The sequence below is a fragment of the Lodderomyces elongisporus genome, chromosome 3 (genome assembly GCF_030384665.1).
Source record: "Lodderomyces elongisporus chromosome 3, complete sequence".
Taxonomy (NCBI): domain Eukaryota; kingdom Fungi; phylum Ascomycota; class Pichiomycetes; order Serinales; family Debaryomycetaceae; genus Lodderomyces; species Lodderomyces elongisporus.
Genome location: NC_083675.1, coordinates 32,986 through 54,530, shown reverse-complemented (window position 1 = coordinate 54,530; position 21,545 = coordinate 32,986). Strand labels below are relative to the sequence as shown.

Sequence of the window (21,545 nt, the reverse complement as noted above, 5' to 3'; positions counted from 1 at the left end):
AATCATACACACACACAGACACACACACGTAAACACAAGCTGTAACCATTTTCAAACAGCAACAACAATAGTAATATACAAATAGTTTTTATATATATATATGTAGATATATATATATCTATATATAAATCTAAAGTATTTGTTCATCTGCATATCATACACTATTGCACTGGGATATACTCATTACAAACTGTAATATAATCAAATGTCGAAGCAAGGGCACGGCCCGTCTAAAAGCCTTGTCAACAGAAATTTACCACATGACGACACTTTGAAAGTTTCTAGCTCTGCTAACAATCTGGCCACCGGTAGTAGCGGCGGCATAGAGGGTGGGGCTGGAACAGGAACTGGGAGCCATAGTGGAAGTACTAGAAACAGATCTACAAGTGTTACAAGAAGGAAATCTAGACCGCGATTATGGAAGGCGGTGAGTGGGTCACATCCGAAATTAATCTATTCAGTTGACGATGATATCAATGAACAAGAAGGCGATGGAGATGATGGAGATGCAAACAATTCTGACTCAAACATAAGTGTAAAAAACGATAGAGACTATATTGAAGGATACAATGATGCATTAAAGGCATTGAGTTTGAGACGTAGCAGCAAGAGTCCATTGAGAAAGTATCAGCAAACTTATCAAGAGCAAAATATGGATGATGTGGATACAGTGTTGCAAAGCCTACAGAATGATAGAAGCAGAAAGCAAGTGCGTAGAGGCGAACAAGAACAAACAAATGAACGTAGTTCTGCTGCTAACGAAAACGAAAATGAGAATGGTTCTGGCGCAGGTACCGGTGCCGGTGAGGGTGAGGGTGATGGTGCCGTCGTCGGTGAAGAAGGTTATAATGATGCCGCCAATGACATTGACGATAATAACGTTAATGCTGATGATGATGATGATGATGATGATGATGATGATGATGATGATGATGATGGATCCATTCGTTCAGACCTGTCAGTAGATACCTTAAATTTGAAAGAACGTCAGAATGCCATCAACTCGACGCATCCGTTTGGTATCAAAATTTGGAAACCATCATTGTACAAGAAAAGTCGATCTGTAGCCACTAGAGCTGAGGAGGATATTCATGATTTTGGACAAAGACGTCCTGCATCCAGAAGATTTTGGGGTGTTCAGGTAACCAACTTGATTTGGAGTTTCACTGCTGGGCTTTTCATATACGTTGCTTGTCTTGTGGGTGCTGCCTTTGTGTTTATTTTTTCTGGATTAGGCTTGCGAAAGGCTCTGAGACCTTATATTACTGCGTTTTTGAAGTTAGGAAGATATTGGTTATACCCGTTTGGAAAATTTGTTTTGCTCAACAAGGACCAGAATTATCTTGATGAGGATTTATTAGAGGGAAGAACATTGAATGAGTTCCATCAATGGAGATTGCAAGAAGAGGGTAGATTGTTTTTTGCGCCACCTAGGCGGTACACTGGTGCAAACGAAACTACGGGTTTGATGAAGAATTTGATGAAAGATCACAAGGGCAGGCCCTTGCGTGATGCTTACAGCTCCTTAGAGAATGAGGGTCAATCCCCCAGTGCTCAATCAGGTTCAGGTTCAGGTTCAGGTTCAGGTTCAGGTTCAGGTGCAGATGCAGATGCAAATGCAGGCTCGGGCTCAGGAGGTTCCCACGCCAGTTCCGGACCGGCGGTTGATAATAATACTGCCGATAATTCATCTGCCATTGCTGAAGATCTGGATCCAAATGATATCAAGGTGAGATTTTTTGGAAGAGGCGATTGGAGTGCAGGAAGAATTGCTTTTTATTTATACTTTTACGTGATTATCCAACCCATTTCATACATTATTGGCTTCCTTTGCTGGTTGTTTGTGTTCACCATTCCCATGGCTAACATTACGGGAATCTTAAACTACCATCTCAGACGTCATCCATTGGCTTTGGATTTTGAAATGGAAAAGGATTATTATAAAAAGAGAGAGCTGAACCCCAACTTGAGAAACAAAAAACAACTGATCTTGTTGTGTACTTATAGATGTTGCGGATACCACTACTATAAATACACTATCGATGGAACAAACATCTTCTTCATCAACTTGCTATCAGTTGTTTTGTTTGTCATCTTTGACTATTATATTCTTAAAGAACAACTACACTGGGATTCGTTTTTAACGGACTCAAACACAGTTTTCTGTTTGTGTTTGTTTTCCATTATTCCATTAGCGTATTTCATTGGTCAGGCCGTTGCTTCTATCTCGGCGCAATCGTCTATGGGTGTTGGTGCTGTTATCAACGCATTTTTCTCTACTATTGTTGAAATCTTTTTATACTGTGTTGCATTGGACCAAGCTAAAGGCAAGTTGGTTGAAGGTTCGATGATTGGTTCGATACTTGGTGGTGTACTATTACTTCCAGGCCTCTCCATGTGTGGAGGAGCACTTAAGCGGAAGACGCAGAGATATAATCCCAGATCTGCAGGTGTTTCTTCAACGATGTTATTGTTTGCCATGGTGATTATGTTTGCGCCATCTTTATTCTACCAAATATATGGTGCATACGAGATCAAGTGCAATAGTTGTGATGTTAGACACAATTTGGACGATTGCACGAAATGCAGGTTTATCCAACCTTCATTCACGTTGGACCCTCTATATTACAAGGTGATTAAACCCTTTTCGTTGATTGTGGCTTTGGCATTATTTGCTGCTTACATATGTGGTCTTTACTTTACGTTGCGTACTCATGCGTCGTTGATTTGGGCTGCTAATTCTCACGAGGCAAGGAAAGAGGAGTATCTTCGATCACCGAGTGTTTCCAGTCTTGCAGTGCATCAGCAATCACAGCAGCAACAGCAACAGCAACCACAAATCTACCCTATTCAACAACCACAATCACAACCACAAAGAGTTCAGAGCATCAGTAGGCAGCATTTGGCAAAGCCTTCAGAGCGTAAAATTACAGAACATGAGCCTACAAAAGACGAGCACGATGGATCTGGCCATGATGCGCCCAACTGGTCAAGAAATAAGTCCACTGTTATATTATTGAGCGCCACTGTTCTTTATGCGATTATTGCTGAGATTTTGGTTGATAACGTTGACTCTATTTTGGCCGACTTCCCGATCAACCCTAAATTCTTGGGCTTAACAATTTTTGCATTGGTTCCAAACACTACGGAGTTTTTGAATGCCATTTCGTTTGCCATTGGTGGTAATGTTGCGTTGTCTATGGAGATTGGTAGTGCATATGCTTTACAAGTTGTTTTGATCCAAATTCCAAGTTTGGTTGTTTACTCTATGCTCAAAGGATATGTGAATGTTGAGCAAATATTTTCATTGGTATTCCCTCGATGGGATATTATTGCGACATTGATCTCCATTTATTTGTTTACATATATCTATGCAGAAGGGAAATCCAACTATTTCAAGGGTGTAATTTTGATCTTGATTTATATTGTTGTTCTTATTGGATTTTGGTTTAATGATATCATTGAGGAATTAGATGATGGATATGGTGCCTACTTTAAGAATGGAGTGAAGTTTTGATTTGTAAGGATAGTAAACAACGGTGGCTTTGACATACGATCATGAGGAGCTTTGAATACAAGAGATACAAGTTCTGTTAGAGTTTGCTTACATTTAGTAGTTGGACTTGCGAGTGTTTAGTAGAGATTTAAACAAAATGTTAGATGTAGATCTGTGTAATATACATACATACATACATACATATATATATATATTATGGAGAATAAGCTATGTATACCTTCTGTTATCAAGCCAGTAAATAATCATAGAAGAAAATGAGGAGACTACAATTTATCACTAGAGTCTAAAGTTATTCAATTATAGCATTGATACATGCGCTGTAATCAATGATCCTCTTGTATAAACAATATATCAATATGCATATATACTATTATCTTATATTTTTTTTTTTAATTTGCAGCTCTGCACAAAGAAACCGTGTATTCTCACTTCATTGGTCTAATAATAAAACAAGTAACAAAGAGAATAGTGAACTGTGAACAGCAAATAACAAATAACAAATAGCAAATAGCAAATAGCTCCTACCCTTTAATCACGCGTTGGAGTCAATTGCTTGTTTCAATGCAGAAGGGTTTGCGCCGACAACCTTATGTATTTGTTCTCCATTCTTGAAGAAAAGAAAAGTAGGCATACTACTCACTTGGTAGGCCAGTGCTATCTCTGGCGATTGGTCAACGTCAACCTTTAAGAATTTCACCTGTTTGTATTCATTGCTGAATTTTTCCAAGAGAGGTGAGATCATCTTGCATGGACCACACCAAGTTGCAAAGAAATCAACAACAACCAATCCTTTGAAAGAAAGGGCTCCTTGGAAGAGTGCTTTTGATGTGATATTGGTGATCATTGGAAAAGATACTGAAAGTTAAAAGTGCAGCTAAAGTGCAGTTGATTTATGGAACGTAATAAAGTGTACACAAGAAAACTGCAGTTTTACTCCACAATACCTTTTCTTTTCTTTTATTTTTCTTTCTCTTTCTTTCTGTTATTTTTGGTTAGATGGGGTTTTTCAAAACACTCTCTGGATCGCGACAAACAAAAATTACATCATCATCCTTGTAATTGAGCCATATCTTGAAGCAAAAAAAAAAAATATTATGAAAAAAAAAGCGAAGCTTTGAATATTCTTGATTATTATTATCATGTGCCTCATACCACGTGACACAGTTTAGGTCATCCCCATCCCTGAGTTGTATTCCCCACCGCTTCCGACAGTAGCAGTATTGACCTTTATTTGTTCTAGAGAATACATATTATAATTAGTACTACAGGTGTCTGTCTGTCTAATAACAGATTGAGATTTAGGTCTAGATGTAGATTGAAATTCAATTTCAAATGTTGTGTTTTTTATTTACTAGAAAACATCTTTATGAAAAAAAGAACAAAACAGTTAGACCAAATGGTTTATACTGTGACAATACTAATTTCTAATTGAAAACAAAAACTTGTATTTTTTTTATTATTATATATATTTATGTGTTTCTTTATTTATTCAATTATTAAAGTTGTATTCATTCAATTGAGTCAACCTTACTCCACCTCTATAATAGTCTGAACCAAAGCTAGGTTTACTTGTTTGTTTCAATGGCTTTCTTGATAGCTGATGGGTTGGCACCAATAACTTTTTCAATAACTTCACCGTTCTTGAAGAACAACAAGGTTGGCATACTTGTAACTTGGTATTGTTGAGCCAATTCCTGTACGGCATCAACATCAACCTTGAGGAATTTGACTTCAGTGTATTGGGTTGAGAATTTCTCCAACAATGGAGCAATCATCTTACATGGACCACACCAAGTGGCGAAAAAGTCAACCACAACCAATCCTTGGAAACTCTTAATGGTGTCTTCGAATTCTTTAGCACTGCTGACTTGTGAAACCATTTTTTAATGTGTATTATTATTAAGCTGTTGTAAAATCTGAATAAAAAATTTAACCTTCTTATTGTGATTTAAAATGAGAATTGAAGAGTTGGACAACAGAAAAACGTTGGAACTGAATGTCTTCTTATATACTCACCCTCTTTTTCTTTTCGCGCTCAGGTTATTGCTTTGTTGCTTACATATCATCCACCAAAGTTAATTTTAATAAATAAAATAAAATAAATATAAAATAAAGAACACAAAAACAAATATTTCTATGAACATGCGTCGGTTGAAAGGTCTCGAACTTTGCGAGTGAATTACTAATTGTGGCATTACTAATGTCAAAAAAAAAGTTATGTTCACAGTGTAAGGCTCAAATGTAGAGAGATATGACACGTTTATACACAGTCACGTGATTATTATTCAAGCTCCAAGAACTTGAACTCAAGAGTGCTTACAAATTCTACTTCCATTTGATTCTGTTCTCTTCCATATCGTTCTGTTCTATTCGAATCCGCTCGATTAGAATATACTCTAAGAAAAGTAAAGTATGGATACAATTGGAAAAGGTGCATTGTATACCATAAAGTACATGTTATGATGGAGTTCATCATTCTGTTTAAGTATTCATTAATCCCACAATCCACATCAACTGATGGATGCAATGTAAGTCACTAGTGAGAAATATGTTTGCTTACACTAGAACCCATAACTTACCAGAAAATTTTCTTTACATTTGTCAAATTTGCTTAAATACAAATGATCACAAATCAAAACTTTTCTTTTTTCAGCCGTGTCTGGAAGGTAAGTGGGGAAAGCGGGGGGGGGGGGGGGGAGGTAGGAGCGGCACAGTATTAGAAGCTCCATTCTTTTTACTGATTCTACGAACAATATTGAACATGAATATTAATACTGTACTTGTTTAGGATAGTAGCGTGCACGTGACAATTTACATATTTTCTTTTCTCCCCTCTCTTTCTCTCTCTGTCTCTCTATTTTCTTTTTTTTTTCTTTTTTTTTTTTTCTCCTGTCTTTGTTATCAGCAAAATCTCTTAGTTATAATTTGAGAAGAGGTCAAAGCAGAAGAAAAGAGAAGAGAAGAAAAGAGAAGAGAAGAAAAGAGAAGAAGAAGAGCATCCAGTTTATACGTCTACACTAATATCTTCGTCAGCACCATCTACATCGTTACTATTATCATAGACAAAACAGGCTAAAGAACTACATAAATTAATACGATGTCTGCTACAACCACAAAGCCAGCTACAATGACCAAGGCTGAGTCGAGGAAAGTACCTATTCCACCACATAGAATGACACCACTCAAGAATGCATGGACCAAGATATATCCACCTTTGGTAGAGCACTTGAAATTGCAAGTTCGTATGAACCTCAAGCTGAAGGCAGTTGAACTACGAAGTACAAAAGACACCGTTGATGGTGGTTTACAAAAAGGAGCAGATTTCATCAAGGCATTCACATTGGGCTTTGATGTAGATGACGCGATTGCACTACTAAGATTAGATGACTTGTACATTGAGACTTTTGAGATCAAAGATGTCAAAACCTTAACTGGTGACCATTTGAGCAGAGCTATTGGTCGTATTGCCGGAAAAGACGGGAAAACCAAGTTTGCTATAGAGAATGCTACAAGGACAAGAATAGTTCTTGCTGATTCCAAGATACATATATTGGGAGGATTCACACATATACGAATGGCAAGAGAAGCCGTCGTGTCACTTATTTTGGGATCACCTCCCGGTAAAGTTTACGGTAACTTGCGTACAGTTGCAAGTAGGTTAAAAGAGAGATACTAAATATGAGATTCAAGTGCATCTAATGTTTTGTTCATTCTCATTTTCCTATCTCCTTGCCTGCTTCTATACTCATCCTCCTATTCATCATCATCATCATCTACTTTCCTATTTTTATTTTAATTTCTATTTTTTTTTATTATCAACTTTGCTTTCTCCTTCTTTAGTTTATAATAATAAATCTTGAGTCAAATCATCCTCTGGTGCCTTTTGCGCTAGCGAAGGTAACAATTCTTCCAACTTCAAGTCCAATCTCATTGCATATGCATCTTCTCCATCTTGGTAATACAGTTTTTCGATTGACTGCACTTCAAACTGCAAAGAGTCTCTATACAAGTGCAAGGCTGCTCTATTCGATTTCCGTACATGCAATGAAACGTATTTGGCACCAAACAGCTCACACATGGCGTAAAGCGACTGGCGCATCAACTTCTCAGCAATTCCCATTCGACGATATGTCCTCATGACAGATAAAGATGTAATATGACCATGTGGGACAGACTTGTCTGCTGCCTCGGGATCGTCTTCCATCTTGCCCAATACGTAGCCAACAATCTTTTCACCCTTGTTTATGTACGCAGTATCACCCTTGGGGTCTTCCACATTATCTATATCAACTTCTTCGTCATTCACTGGAACTATTTCGTCGTATGTAGTAGCGACAAACGAAGCTTGTGGCCACGAAAGAATGTGATACATATAGTATTTGAGCTGGTAGTTTTCCGGTAGATTGTGCAAGTTGGCATTTTGCATCGCCTGAACGTCATTTATTGTCGCCTGTCGTATCGTAATACCCATTGTAAAGTTCGTGGAGCTGGCTATTATCAAGTTTAGTCAATCGTTGGACTCTAATTCAGTCTCGTAAAGATCAATTTCCAATTTCCAATTTTTTTTTCTTTTTTTCTTCTTTTTTTTTTGGTTCATTTTTTCAGTTTCGTGGGCACAAAAGTTTCGCGGAGAATTACGTCAACAAATGTTCAGGACGGATACAGAGATAAACACAGATCTGTATATATGAAAAAAGAGGATGTAAATCTTTTTTTTTTTTTTGACAAGCCCATGTGTGGGCATTATCTTGCATTGGAGCTCAGAGTAGCATTTTGTTTACGTCGTTATTGTTATTTACAGGATTTGATTAATGCGTTGAAAAACAGGAAAGACTACAAATAACAACTAGCTTTCTTTTCTTTATTCCCCGCTCTTAAAGTTTGGCAATATATTTGTTCTTTGTTGACTAACATATACACAAAAATTTTATAGGTCTGCAATTTCTATTCTTAATGTTCTTTCATCTTTTGTCCTTCTTCCCCACCCATTGGTCACCTCAAGTTCTCTCGAATCATAACTTGTTCGTGAAATTTAATCAAAAAAACTGTTCTCAACGGATTGGCCTCTGTTCCTGAGTTGTGTGCCGTTACATTGGCACTGAATCCACTGCTATCAAGAGCGCCTTCAATGATCCCCGCAACAAACGCAGAACAGTTCAAGTCTCCATAGTCCTTTGGTATACTGATAAACCTATTGAGCATCGGTACATTATCGACAATCATATATTCGTTAACAATATCTTGCGATTTCTCCAACTCATTGGCTACTTTACCAAACACTGTTTTCCAAAATGGTCCGTGGATAAATTGTAGTATGCCAATCACCTTGATTTCTCTCTTGCTCAACTTGAACCCTTCCCTTAGTTTTATCAACTCTAAATATCGCTGGCCAATCTGGTATCCAAGCCCATTTAAGCGGTTCTCGAGATCTTGAATGCCTTTGGACTGTTTGTGTGCCCAACTGACAATTTCACAAAATAAAAAAGATAGCGACGATAAGCTTATCTCCTGCGCTTTCTTTGAAGTCAAATTCTTATCGTATATGGAATTTTGCGAAGTAGGAGTTAGTTGGATATTGGTACGTTTATTAAGAAGAATATGCGACGATTCCGAGGTGATATAGTTTGACGCGGGTCCCACAGATGGATTGTAACCAAATCCATATTTCGATGTATCATTAATTGTTAGTTTTTGAATTGAAGTCGAGGGTACAATGAAATCATTATCGCGAGACATATTGTCGATGAGTTGTGTGTGTTGGTGAGGATAAGCTATGTGAAATGTAGAATAATGAGAAATAAAGGTTTGCTATAAGAGGTTTTAAAGTATGAAACGCGAATTGGAGAAATTTATTTGATATCGTAATGATGCGCACTCAAATGTAAAGCTGGAAATCTCCAGTCCCCACATTCTACACCAGTAAATTGATAAATTTGGCAGCCAAAATGGGCAATCAGAAATCGAAACAACAACAATAAAAGTAACAATAAAAATAAAAATAAAAATAAAAACAAAAGTAAAGCCATAAGCAAAAGCAAAGGTAAAAGTGAAGCCAAAGACATATACTGCTGATGCTATGGGAAGATGAAGTTTAGTAAATTAAAAAACAGTAAGTGAGACCATAGACGTTTCCTATTTGTCTCTTATGAGAAAAGTAAACTAACTTTGTGGGGATAAAGAAAAGCTTAGATCTTTTTCCAAAAAAGCAAACCACCGTTTAAGGGCAGAACTGCTAACGTCATTGCCTTTGCCATCATTTTCGTCAAAGCCACAACCACAGTCAACACCACCACCACGATTATCACCACAAGTAAAACATTTGGATCCATATATTGAGTTGCAAAAGATATTTGGAGATAGCAGTGATGCCGAGTTTAGCGAGCCATTCATTGAACAATCAACACCATTATCAAATCAGGCTAAAAGAAAACAGAAAGCTAAATTGAGACTGTTGACACTAAAGAGAAATACCAATTCCAAAACAAAGGTGGTAAGATCTCTGAATATTCATGTTGCTGACAGAGAATTTAAATATACTGATGATGAAACCAAATCACGAAATGGAAACTCAATTTTTAAAGATGATAACAATATTAATCTGAGAGAAGTGAACAGCTTTGGGAAGAGAAATGTGTTGCAACCACCCCGTTTGGTTAAAGATAAAGCTAGAAATAAAGATAAAGATAATGATAAAGACAACTTTAAGTTATTGGTGAGCAATACTCCTCCCCCAAATGAGTCGGCTACAGAAGGTAAAACTGCGCACAAACATCTACTTGGTGAACCACTTCCAGGATTTGCATTTTTAACGGCAGGTACATTTGCTAAGGACTTGGCACAGACAAGTCACATACCAAGAGCTAGAAAGAAACTTGATCCCGTTGATTGTATACAATTTACGCTCCAAAAAAACCCTGATTCAACCGTTAATCGTCCTAAGCAACACTTGCAAAAATTTGGCAAGTCACAAGTACAAAGCGAAATTGAATCTGGAGATGAAGGATTCCTGACTTTGTATGAAGATGATGATGATGAGGAGGAGGATAGTGATAAGACGGACGGTGACAAAGAGAGTGAGCTATATATTCCAGTACCACAATTTTTCGGTAACATGACTGGAACACTCCAATCAGATGATTCATTACCCAATTCTCAAGTACAGAATACGCGTGAAAAGTGCTCAATTAAAAACTTGCTTAATACAGAGACTGAAAGCGTTGAACCTACTAACCATCATAGACTGATTAAACCAATTGGAACCGAAATTGGAACAAAAATTGGACTTTGTAGCGATTCTGGAGGAATGTGGGGTCCACTTTCGTGTACTCCCAATAGCGACGAGTTTCACTTTAAATTCGGAGCTAAAAAAGTTGGTGTTCAGGTCAAAAGTAGAAGCTCTTCTTCAGAGAAGGTGGTAGATCAACAAAGGTTGTCTACAACAAAAGGCTCAATTAAAGATTATAATGATTACAATAGCTGTGGTACAAATGATAATTATGGTAATTGCGACAACTACATATTGATGCTGTCTCCGATAAGTCTTGAAGGACAAGTATCTAGCCAAAAAGAATCCCATGATAGGGCCAGTGTATCTAATGCGCTATTGCTCATGAGGGGACCTCAAAATAGCATCATCCAAACTCAACAAGTGCCACGCAAAGATCCTCTTGACCTCTTATGCTATGATAAAAAATTGATCCAATTCAAGCTTGTTACTCCTCGGAAAACATAACACGTATAATCCCATATTGTTTCAGTATCTTTTGCCCTGAAACAGTTGCAAGACTCGTATCATATCCTTTACATAAAGTCGTCGTCGTCCAAGTCATCGAATGCCCCCATATCATCAAACTCGTCCTTCTTGAAACCTCCAACGTTTGGTCTTGCAGCTGGCTTAGCCTTCTTTTTACCAGCGCCACCAGTGGAAGTACCGCCGGCTTTCTTCAATCTAGCAGTTCGTTCTTGTCTCTCTTTGTCTTTAACAACCACATTTAATGTACTAACAACTTTTCTTGTATTCTCTACTGATAATGGCTGGGTCAAGTCTCTAATCAAATCAATTGCTAGACTTGAAGCGTACAATAAAGAGCTGTCTTCGCTTAATGCGGTCAATGTTGCTCCCAATGTCTTTCTCAATCTCTCATACTCTTGCTTATTTGTTGGTTGGAACAATGGATGGTCTTCTAAGGGGGTATCCTTTGTCAACACTGGCTTGCTACGAGCTGCCTGAAGTGCTGCCAATCTAGCTTTTTCTCGTGGATGCTCATTAATGTCGAAATCTTCGTCACCGTCTTCGGCAACACCCAATCCGCCAAAGAGATCTGCTGCATTGTTCAAATCGGCATTCAATTCAGCCTTCTTCAAAAGTTCCTTCCTTGTTCTTTCATCCAACCCATCGAATTCTTCCATTTCTTTCTTCTTGGCATCCCTCTTCTTTTTGGCCTCGTCTTCCTTAGCTTTCAATTCGGCTTTTTTCTTAGCCTCTGCTTCTTGCTCTGCTTTCTTTTTCTTTGCCTCTTCTTCGGGGTCAATATCCCAAGATTCCAAAACTGGATCATCATCTTCTTCGTCTTCCCAAGACACTGCCGTCTTGCTGTTGGAAGGAATATCAAAATCTTCGTCGTCCCAAGCCATGTTTACTGGTGTTGCAATCTTTCAAATTTATGTTTGTTTGTTTGTTTCTTTTTGTTTTTTTTTTAAAAAAAAGTAAAATGAACTAAAAAGTAGGTTGATTGTGGATAATGTGGGTTTTGATTGCAGCTGGTAATTTTCTTTCACTAGAAGCAAACTGTTAGTTCGAATTTTCTTTTTTTTTTTTTTTTTTTTTTTCCCTCTGTTTATCACATAGCAACGTCACTCCTCGTAAGTGTGCGACTGCTGTACACTAGATTTCGCTACCTAGCTCACTAGTGACAACGATTATATTTAACTACCAATTGACTATATTCGAAGGGAGTGAATTCTTCCTTGATTGTATACTGAGTAAAACAAATGTCTTAAGTGTAAGGTGTAAATTATCTGACACAATCTGTTAAGTGAAGGCATTCGGCAGAGTGGCCATTCTCTGCGAATACACGGCAGATTGCGTCTAACTTATGGTGACCAATAAAACTAATATTTATCGATAATTCTATATAAATTGAGAGTAGTTCAAGATGCGACTTCTCTCCTCTATTTATATTCTCATTTCTACATTTAATTCTATTGTCTTCGTCAAATCTTCTCATTTTTGGGTTTGGCACGAATTTCCACTTTGTGGAAATATGGGCATATTGCGACAAGTTAGTGTCGCAATGTGACACTGTTTCTTCTGCTTTTCTGGTGATGTATTTTTTTATTCCTCTTTTTCTTTTGTCCCTTTTTGGCGGCTTGTATCAATGCTCGATTGTGGGATCTCCATTCTCGGAGTAAAAATTCATAGATGTGCTTGTTTCTTAACAGCACGTCTTTTGAGTCTATTAGCCATACTCAAGGCTATATTGAAACAAAGGACGTAAAATAGGCAAGGACCGATTTGGTGATTAATTTGGGTTTGTTGTTTTTCTTTTTCTCTATGAAACTACATGCAACAAATCGTTTCTTGAAAATGATTTAACATAATTCATACAAAATAAAACAGACAAGAAAAGAAAAGAAAAAGAAATAAAATCTGTGAGTATAATTATCTATTTATACAAGAGGTTAACGTAAAAATCATTACTCTATTTTGATTCAATGAAAAACATTTACTACTGTTAATTTTTGAACCCATATGTGAAAAGGAATTGATCTGTTGTGTCATCGGGATCGTAGCTAATCGTTATTTCAAACTTTCCATTCAGCGGCTGGCTCAAATTCAAAATTATATCTTTTGTTTCTAGATCAATGTCAAAGTACAGATTGTTTGTCCCCAGAGTAGCGTGGTTGGCAAAGTCCAAAATTGGGACAAGCGATACATCTGTGGTGTATACTTCTTCGCCATCTTCAACTCCCACCATTCGTGGGATTTCAAGAATCCTTGAGCGGATCGCCTGCGAATATTGATAAAACACTTCCCAGGTAATGGTATTTATTATGTCAAGATTTGGAATATTCGTTTGTACTTCCTCAATATACCTTTGGTATTCTTCTTTTACAAATTCGGTGAATCTAACAAAGTCCAATGCAGTTTCCCCATTGCTTGCTTCCTTTGCTTCGTTTTCTTGGTTTCTGGTATTTTTGTCCAATTCGACATCACCTTGTTTATTATTTAATTGGGCGAGTGCCGGTACCCAAGTTGTATAAAGGACTTGTAAATATACATCGAATTGTCGCAATGGTGATTCTCTATGATATTCGCTATCTGGTAGTCCTTTGATAGTATGGAATGCTAGAATGTAGGATAGCAAGATCCCGGTCTCTGACTGCTGTGATGCTTTAAGAAAGTTAATTATAATGGAGGACTCTTTTGGTTCTACAGATTCAAATTGTTCGTCTCTCTGTTTCACCTCTCGTAAAAGATTCCCCAAAGTATTCAAGTTATAGCAGTGTGGAATTCTTAAGATCTCGATATCATCATCTTTTTCTTCTTCTTCTTCTTCTTCTTTTACTTCTCCATTATCTAGCACTTGCAGAGCAGCATTAGCATTTGCTGTAAAAAACAATCCATAACCACCCAATTTACTCTTTTCGATAGACAAATTAGGATGTGATTTTATTTGCAATTCTTGAATCCATTGTTCAAACTCCTGTTTAGTAACACCCGGTATATCTACTTCCATACTTAGACTCAGCATTTATTTTTTTTTATTTATTTTTGACTTCCTCGACGTGATGCTAAGCAGAATCAACTAATTAATGTTTCTAATTTCTTGTAGGATTATTATTAGGTTTTTGTAATTTTTGTAGAAAAAACTGAAAGTCTGTAATTGTTAAAAATGCAAGCTTTTCAAGTTTTGAAAAATGTGAAAAATGTGGAGTTCGCTCTTTGCATATTCCAGTTTGTCTTTTGGCAGCAGTACACAATCATCAATTCTCCATTAATTCTCCACCAAATCATCAATACCTTTCCTTAAGGACCCCATGCCAAGCTTATGCTAAAAAAAAATGGGCATCAAGATAAACAAAAAAACGAAGCCCAAGCTTCTTCAACGTGCAAACAACTTGGGAAATGCTTCTTCGTCTTCGTCTACGTCTACTACTACTACTGCTAATGCTTCGGTCATCACAATTATTGATAGTTCCGTTACACCGTACAAGACAGCTGCAAAGCGCAAACTTCCACTCAAACCTAACTCTTCACTTACTGCAACTAGTAAATCACTAAAGCAAGAACCAGAAAAAATCAAATATGGAGTGACTGAATTTGAAAGGAAAACGAATTCGGAGCATAAAGACCATGAGTCCGAGTCAGATTCTACAACAATTATTCGACGACGCCATTATGTTTCTGACTCAGAATCAGAGCCTGATCAGGATGCAGTCGATGAATTTGGAGCAGCATTTTTACGAGGCTTGGGATATGATGAAGATGAAGATGAAGATGAAGATAAAAATGGACGTGCAGCTGGTCCAAGTAATAAGAAACAATTTGATACTGCAGCACGTAATCGACGACTAGGCGTCACTTTAGGAATTGGTGCCAAAGTTGACAATCTCGAGCTAGTCAAAGAACTTCAGAGTCAAGAAGCAGATATTCCACTAGTCAAGAGAGCAAAAAAATAGGGAAAATAGGGGTCGTTTTTTGTTTCAATTTAATGTGCTTGTGTGTGTGTGCTTGTGTGTGGGTGTGGGTGTGGGTGTGTTTGTTCATTTTAATGTATCTTTTAATAAATAGACCCTAGTATAAATTGCATAAATACCTTTCCTTTTATTTTTCAACTATTGGGAGGCATATGTTCAAAGGAACAAGCATTTAAATGTATCCATACTTCACTCCTTTTGTAATCAAAAAACCTCCTTCTTCACCCTACTTTTTTGGAACAAGGAAATTTTATACACCACACATTATACCCGTGTCTCACTATATGTTTAGTAGTCTTTTCAATTAAAGGTGTGGCGTTCAAAGACGGGGGAAGAGGGGTGGAAATAACATGAAACTTGTGTACTTTGAGAAACTTCGTATATTTTAAGACCGCATTATGATGGCGCTTTTAAGTTTCAAAGTTCAAGACCATGTATCCAAGCTTATTGAATTTAACACAGTTCAGTCATATCCCTATTCCTTATATTTGCATTTAATCCCTTTTTACCGAACAACAACCTCTACAAGTTTGTGTTTTTTTTGTTCGTTTTTTGTTCTTTCTGTCTTTCCTTCCTTTTCCTTTCCTTTTCTTTTTCTTTTTTTCCATTTTCCTTTATCACCCATTCGTTATCAGTTTTAACTTCCTTTTCCAGTATACTTCCTCAAAGATGAATTACGGCAAATTTATTTTATTTGGTGACTCCATCACTCAATACAGCAGCCAGATACTTGATGGTTTCTCATTACAAGCAGCATTGCAAGACAAATATATTCGCAAGCTTGATATAATCAACCGCGGATTTAGTGGCTACAACAGCAAACATGCTACGTTGATCTTGCCCAAGTTGCTCGATGCGGAATTGAATGGTGATCGTGACAACGTCAAATTGATGACTATATTCTTTGGCACTAATGATGCCTTTGAGGATAACAATGACATTCAACCAGTTTCACTTGAAAACTACTCAAGAAACATTAATACTTTAGTTGAGTTGGCCCTAAACAATAATATCCGACCTATAGTTATTGGACCAACGTTCCATGATTCACGACTTGCAAAGAAAGGGCTAACAAGTATGGAATCTGTAACAAGAGAAGCCACGAACAACGAGCGAAATTATCAATATAATAGTGCAGCTAGACAAGTTGCAGAGGCTCATAATGTGGCCTTTGTCGACTTGTGGGATATTTTCAGAGAAAGCCAAGGCTGGACCAAAGAGCAATTATTTGCAGCTAAAGAGGACAATGAGCATTGGGAAATCGGGTCTCTGTTGGAACAATTAGTTCATGATGGTGTTCATTTCACAGGGAAAGCTTACAGGTTGATGTTTGCTGGTATCATGGATGCCATCGAAAAACATTACCCCGAGTTGCTTCCAAACAAGATGCTCATGAAGCTTGCTGATTGGAAAGTGATTGATCCTAGCGATCTAAACACGATTTTTACAACCACGAGTTATTCACGCGAGTAGATGTTGTTGGGTGATGGAGAGCTACAGTTTCACCATGGAATAAAAAATGCGTGCATATATTATTTAAACCATAGATTATAGAGTATGGATCATAGACTATAGATTATAGAGTATAATTTTTAGATTATAGAGTATGAATCATAGATTATAGATCATTGAAATGTATTTTGCTGGATCAAGAAAGGGTTTTTCAACTTATCCTTAGCTTTCCTTTTTTTTGTTCTACTGTTCAAGGGTCTGTACGTTTTGCGACGTGGAGTAGTAGAACACGAGCTGAAGCTGAATCGTGTCAATCAGCAATTTTGTGCAATTAGTCATTATCATATCTCGAAATTTTTCAGTTTTTTTTTTTTTTTTTACACCGAGTCCGCTCCGCTCTCACCCCACGCTAAATGAAAAAAAAAAAACACTCACACACTCACAAATACAACATACTTTGAATTTCATCACTTATTTCTTCTTAAGACATACACCTTAGCATCTTTTATTTTTTGTTCAACAATGACAAAAACTAGTGGACACCTCACGATTGTGGTCAAGATTGGTTCATCGTCCTTGGTCGATGCTGTGACCCGGGAGCCTAGAATTGCAAACTTAGCCCACATAGTCGAGACTGTTACAAAGCTAAGGCGACAGGGCCATAGGATTGTGATTGTTTCATCTGGTGCTATTGCATTTGGAATGAGGGTTATGAACTTGAGCAAGAAACCTACAAAGCTATCGGAAGTCCAAGCCTTGGCGTCTATTGGACAAGGGAGACTTATAGGGTTGTTTAATAGCATGTTTCAGCAATTGGGTCAAACCAGTAGTCAGATATTGTTGACTCGAAATGATATAAATGACTTTACGCAATACAGAAATGCACAGAATACGATGGACTCTTTATTGGAGATGGGCGTGATACCTATAGTTAATGAAAATGACACATTATCCGTTTCAGAAATCAAGTTTGGTGATAACGATACATTATCGGCAATCACGGCAGGTATGGTGCATGCAGACTACTTGTTTCTCATGACAGATGTTGAATGTCTTTACCTGGACAATCCAAAGACCAACCCAGATGCAAAACCAATTTTGGTAGTTGATAGAGTAGACGAATTGAACGTGGTCACTAGTGAGGAAGCAGGATCCGGCGTTGGCACGGGAGGAATGACGACAAAGTTGATTGCTGCTGGCTTAGCTACCAGTGTTGGAGTGACTACAATTATTACTTTGTCGAATCAACCTCACTATATACTAGACATTGTTGCGCATATCCAGTCGCAAAAAGAGGTTAGCATAACTGAACAAGAACAAATATTGCAGCGAGATATAGACAAAAAGATTATCCCATTGCACACCAGGTTCTTGAGCTTACCGCAACTGGCAAAAATCAAGTCGGATAAAAAGTTTTGGATCTTGCATGGGTTAAAGACCAAGGGCACATTGGTGATAGACCAAGGTTGCTATGCGGCATTGACAAGGAGGGACCGTGCTGGTTTATTGCCTGCAGGTATTGTTGATGTTGTGGGCAATTTTCATGAAAACGAATGTGTTTCGATCAAAGTTATTGGTAGCAATACTGAAGAGATTGGACATTGTCGTGTTAACTACTCTGCTAATGAAATACGTGCAATTAAGGGACACAAGAGTAATGAAATCGAGTCTATATTGGGCTATGCAGATAGTGAGTACGTTGCTCATAGAGACAGTTTGGCATTTCCGCCACTCACGCCTTCAGAGTCACATGTATCATTGGTCAATGCTGGAAAGGAAGCGGCAAAAGCAGTCTAGTGCGGAATAGTATGAAATTGTTAAGCATGAGATTAGAACAGCTTACTTTTGCTCTAACTAGTTAGTTTTAAGTATTTTGGACACGGTAATAATGATGGTAGTGATGGTGGTAATACATAGTAACATTGGACATATATATTGTACATATACTATATATATACTATATATATATTTGGGTGATCTCCAAACTTTGTGTGTGCGCGCGCAGTATCTCTTGCCAAACTTTTGCTCGAAATTGATCAACAAACAGGCAACCGCATATAATTCCGCAGCTAGGATCCGCCGTCCACTCTTTGATTCTTTTCTTCCTCTCTTTCTTTTACTTACAACCTCCTAAATCTTTATGAGTTCATGATTTCATGATACCTCTCCAATTGGACCCCATTGTTTCCAATCTACCGCTATCCAATGAGTCTATCAGTGCCGTTGCGAGTTACGAAAGAAGTATTTACATTGGAACATCAAACGGAGAACTACTTCACTATTACATATTCGAGGATGCTACTGAATATCTACTTATTGGCCAGCTCCCACTAAAAAAGCATATAAACAAGATTATTTGTTTAAAAGATCTGGAGCAAGTGTTTGTCTTGGTTGCCGATGTTTTAAAGGCCTTTTCATTACCAGAACTCACGCCAATCTCGACAAACACTGAATTGAAAGATGTACAAAATATATGTCCCAATGTAGATGGAAACCTCAATGGCATAATGAGTATTACATCATCTAGCATTCAAAGTATCACATTATCTGCTAACTGCTGGTCAGTGAGTAGGACTTATGATGTCTCGAGGGCTATGCTTTGCACACTGCCAAACAAAAATGGTATGATATTTGGAGCCGATAACGAAAAATATTTCATAATCAAAAATGGTGCAATGCTGCCGCTTTTCGAATACAATTCAGGGGACAAATTTGAACCCCATTTAGAACAATTTTATACAAGTACTGGCTCGGAAGAATACTTATTTACAATTCTGACTGATTTGAACACTTCGATGGCGATGTTTATCAATTGGCATGGTGACGTAACTAGAGGAACATTGACATGGGTTGACCATGGTTACCCTGATAGTGTTACAGTTGTGTGGCCGTATGTTTATGCTGTTTTTCAAAGTACACTTGTTGTTTCATCTTTGGAATCGTTGGAACATGTAAAGACGGCACGGGTTAAGGATAATACTCAATTTCAAAGTTTGATTGATGCGCTGGTTGAGGAAGAAGAAGAGGAGAAGGAGGAACAGAAAAAAGAAAACAAAGTGACTGAAAAAAAGTTTATTGGTGAGAATGACAGTAGTAAGAAAAAAAAAGATGAGGGAAAAGAGGTTAAACTTGAGTCAGCTGAAATTACATCTTTTCATGTTCAGAATAATTCAACATACTATATTGACCAGCCGGAGCAAGAGATTATAGGTAAAACACAGTCAACAACAAAACAAAGTAATTTGATCGTTTTTAGCAACAAGAATGTCTATGCACTACACCCTGTTTCATCTACGCTTTCAATTCACGAAGCATTTCAAAATGCTTTGATTACTGATGAATTTGAAAAAGTATTCAACAATACCGATGAATCTGATTATGCAGTTCACGTCAAATTGCTTGCTTCATTTTTATCAGATGAAAAACCTGTGTTTGACCTTCTTACCAAACGTCGTTTTGATGGCAAGTTGGTAGTTGATCCTAATTTGGCAATCAAACTACTCGGAGGAGGTGACCAATACACGTATGAGGTGTTTCCTGGATTGAACAACATTGTAAATGAATGGGATTATTCTGATGCAGAATTAATGGAAAAGTACTTGCTGGCCTTGGAGCCCTCAGATGTTTCTCCAGAAATTAGGAAGCTCGTTTACCAGATATGTACTGAGGAAGAAAAAATTCAAACATTTTTAACTAGGGATAAGTGGACCAGCTTGGCAACTGATAAGGAAATATTGACTGTGTTGACCGAAAAGAAAATGTTCAAATCGGTATCGAAAATTTATGCAGCGCTCGGCAAGGAGGCGGCTAAAGCGTATCTGGAGTTTTTACAACAACATATAAGCAATGAACTTGTGGATGATGGTATTGATTTGTTATCACGAGGTGTACTCGAGGATCAGGATTACACCAATTTGGTGATGGTTTTGTTGAAACAAAATAAGGATAAGACGTATAAATTTATGCGGAAAAGCGAAAAATATCTTCAGCTCAACAAAGAGATCCTTGGCGGTCTCGCGTCAGGCCAAGATGAGGTGGATCTTGCTGTATTGCAAGTTGAAATACTCGAAAAGTTATGGGTAAAGAACCAAAAATCCAAACTTGCTAATGAACTATTTCACGCGGTAACCAAGGCATTAGTTTTGTTGACGGAAGCAAACCCCGACCGATTCTCTGACTTGAAGTCACAGTATGCCAAGGCTAACGATATTACAGAAAACCAGTGGCCCAAACTACTTTGGATAGATTATTTATCTCTTCAACCAAATGACCAAGTTTTGAACCTATACATAAAATCCTTCGAGTTGACAATTGTTGAATCTGTAAATATTCCAAAGGACAAAGTTTTTGAGTATCACAGGATGATTAGAGATAATGATACCGCTGCATTGTTGAACTTTGGTGATTTTTCTGCTGCCGAACAATTAGCTGCTGGAGGATCTCGGCCAGTTCCTCGTTCATGCCACTACAAAGACCTTGTAAACACAAAAGAACTACCAACTGATATTTCAAAGCTACTTTTAATTCTCAAATTTTACCTAGGTTTATATGAAGAAGGGATATCCACTGAAATGGCAATCCAGCACTTTGTACAGAGCTATGCCAGCAAAATACCGCCATTGGAGATAATTCAGTTGCTTCCAAGAAAGATGCCTGTAGCATATTTGAGTGAGTATTTAAAGAAATGTATTAACGAGGTCAAAATGAAAGCTAGGGAGCAGGTGCTAACTAAGAATTTACTCAAATCCAATATATCGCAATCTAGACGTATTATAAAAGATCTACTATAGAAAAAATAGAGAACAAGTTAATAACGGTCAATGAACCAATAAATAAAGTGAAAAATTGAAAACTGAAAAATGAATTAGAACAAACA

General features: G+C 37.5%; 12 protein-coding genes across 12 annotated transcripts; 7 read left to right on the top strand and 5 right to left on the bottom strand. All coding sequences in view use genetic code 12, as the record gives it.

Moving 5' to 3' along the window:
* Window positions 1-205: 205 nt before the first annotated feature.
* Window positions 206-3,517, top strand: PVL30_002348 (uncharacterized protein; the record flags this gene model as incomplete). The annotated part of the gene is made up of 1 exon (XM_001523356.1): window positions 206-3,517. The coding sequence occupies one exon, from the start codon at window positions 206-208 to the stop codon at window positions 3,515-3,517; it is 3,312 nt and encodes a 1,103-aa protein (XP_001523406.2).
* A 1,565-nt stretch (window positions 3,518-5,082) lies between these two features.
* On the bottom strand, window positions 5,083-5,397 carry TRX1 (thioredoxin trx1; the record flags this gene model as incomplete). Its single annotated transcript, XM_001523354.1, has 1 exon — window positions 5,083-5,397. The coding sequence occupies one exon, from the start codon at window positions 5,395-5,397 to the stop codon at window positions 5,083-5,085; it is 315 nt and encodes a 104-aa protein (XP_001523404.1).
* Window positions 5,398-6,614: 1,217 nt separating this feature from the next.
* Window positions 6,615-7,193, top strand: PNO1 (pre-rRNA-processing protein pno1; the record flags this gene model as incomplete). Its single annotated transcript, XM_001523353.1, has 1 exon — window positions 6,615-7,193. One exon carries the CDS (start codon window positions 6,615-6,617, stop codon window positions 7,191-7,193), a length of 579 nt encoding a protein of 192 aa, XP_001523403.2.
* Window positions 7,194-7,358: 165 nt separating this feature from the next.
* ARD1 (N-terminal acetyltransferase A complex catalytic subunit ard1) lies at window positions 7,359-7,988 on the bottom strand (the record flags this gene model as incomplete). Its single annotated transcript, XM_001523352.1, has 1 exon — window positions 7,359-7,988. One exon carries the CDS (start codon window positions 7,986-7,988, stop codon window positions 7,359-7,361), a length of 630 nt encoding a protein of 209 aa, XP_001523402.2.
* Window positions 7,989-8,509: 521 nt separating this feature from the next.
* On the bottom strand, window positions 8,510-9,253 carry trs31 (Trafficking protein particle complex subunit 31; the record flags this gene model as incomplete). The annotated part of the gene is made up of 1 exon (XM_001523351.1): window positions 8,510-9,253. One exon carries the CDS (start codon window positions 9,251-9,253, stop codon window positions 8,510-8,512), a length of 744 nt encoding a protein of 247 aa, XP_001523401.1.
* A 54-nt stretch (window positions 9,254-9,307) lies between these two features.
* Window positions 9,308-11,249, top strand: PVL30_002343 (uncharacterized protein; the record flags this gene model as incomplete). Its single annotated transcript, XM_001523350.2, has 2 exons — window positions 9,308-9,320; window positions 9,724-11,249. 2 exons carry the CDS (start codon window positions 9,308-9,310, stop codon window positions 11,247-11,249), a joined length of 1,539 nt encoding a protein of 512 aa, XP_001523400.2.
* A 68-nt stretch (window positions 11,250-11,317) lies between these two features.
* Window positions 11,318-12,151, bottom strand: HCR1 (Translation initiation factor 3 subunit J component; the record flags this gene model as incomplete). The annotated part of the gene is made up of 1 exon (XM_001523349.1): window positions 11,318-12,151. One exon carries the CDS (start codon window positions 12,149-12,151, stop codon window positions 11,318-11,320), a length of 834 nt encoding a protein of 277 aa, XP_001523399.1.
* A 1,100-nt stretch (window positions 12,152-13,251) lies between these two features.
* CTM1 (cytochrome c lysine N-methyltransferase) lies at window positions 13,252-14,256 on the bottom strand (the record flags this gene model as incomplete). Its single annotated transcript, XM_001523348.2, has 1 exon — window positions 13,252-14,256. The coding sequence occupies one exon, from the start codon at window positions 14,254-14,256 to the stop codon at window positions 13,252-13,254; it is 1,005 nt and encodes a 334-aa protein (XP_001523398.2).
* Window positions 14,257-14,581: 325 nt separating this feature from the next.
* SPP2 (Pre-mRNA-splicing factor spp2) lies at window positions 14,582-15,199 on the top strand (the record flags this gene model as incomplete). Its single annotated transcript, XM_001523347.1, has 1 exon — window positions 14,582-15,199. One exon carries the CDS (start codon window positions 14,582-14,584, stop codon window positions 15,197-15,199), a length of 618 nt encoding a protein of 205 aa, XP_001523397.1.
* A 687-nt stretch (window positions 15,200-15,886) lies between these two features.
* On the top strand, window positions 15,887-16,690 carry IAH1 (isoamyl acetate-hydrolyzing esterase; the record flags this gene model as incomplete). Its single annotated transcript, XM_001523346.1, has 1 exon — window positions 15,887-16,690. One exon carries the CDS (start codon window positions 15,887-15,889, stop codon window positions 16,688-16,690), a length of 804 nt encoding a protein of 267 aa, XP_001523396.2.
* Window positions 16,691-17,191: 501 nt separating this feature from the next.
* PRO1 (Glutamate 5-kinase) lies at window positions 17,192-18,466 on the top strand (the record flags this gene model as incomplete). Its single annotated transcript, XM_001523345.1, has 1 exon — window positions 17,192-18,466. The coding sequence occupies one exon, from the start codon at window positions 17,192-17,194 to the stop codon at window positions 18,464-18,466; it is 1,275 nt and encodes a 424-aa protein (XP_001523395.2).
* A 359-nt stretch (window positions 18,467-18,825) lies between these two features.
* PVL30_002337 (uncharacterized protein) lies at window positions 18,826-21,459 on the top strand (the record flags this gene model as incomplete). Its single annotated transcript, XM_001523344.1, has 1 exon — window positions 18,826-21,459. The coding sequence occupies one exon, from the start codon at window positions 18,826-18,828 to the stop codon at window positions 21,457-21,459; it is 2,634 nt and encodes an 877-aa protein (XP_001523394.2).
* Between the last annotated feature and the right edge of the window lie 86 nt (window positions 21,460-21,545).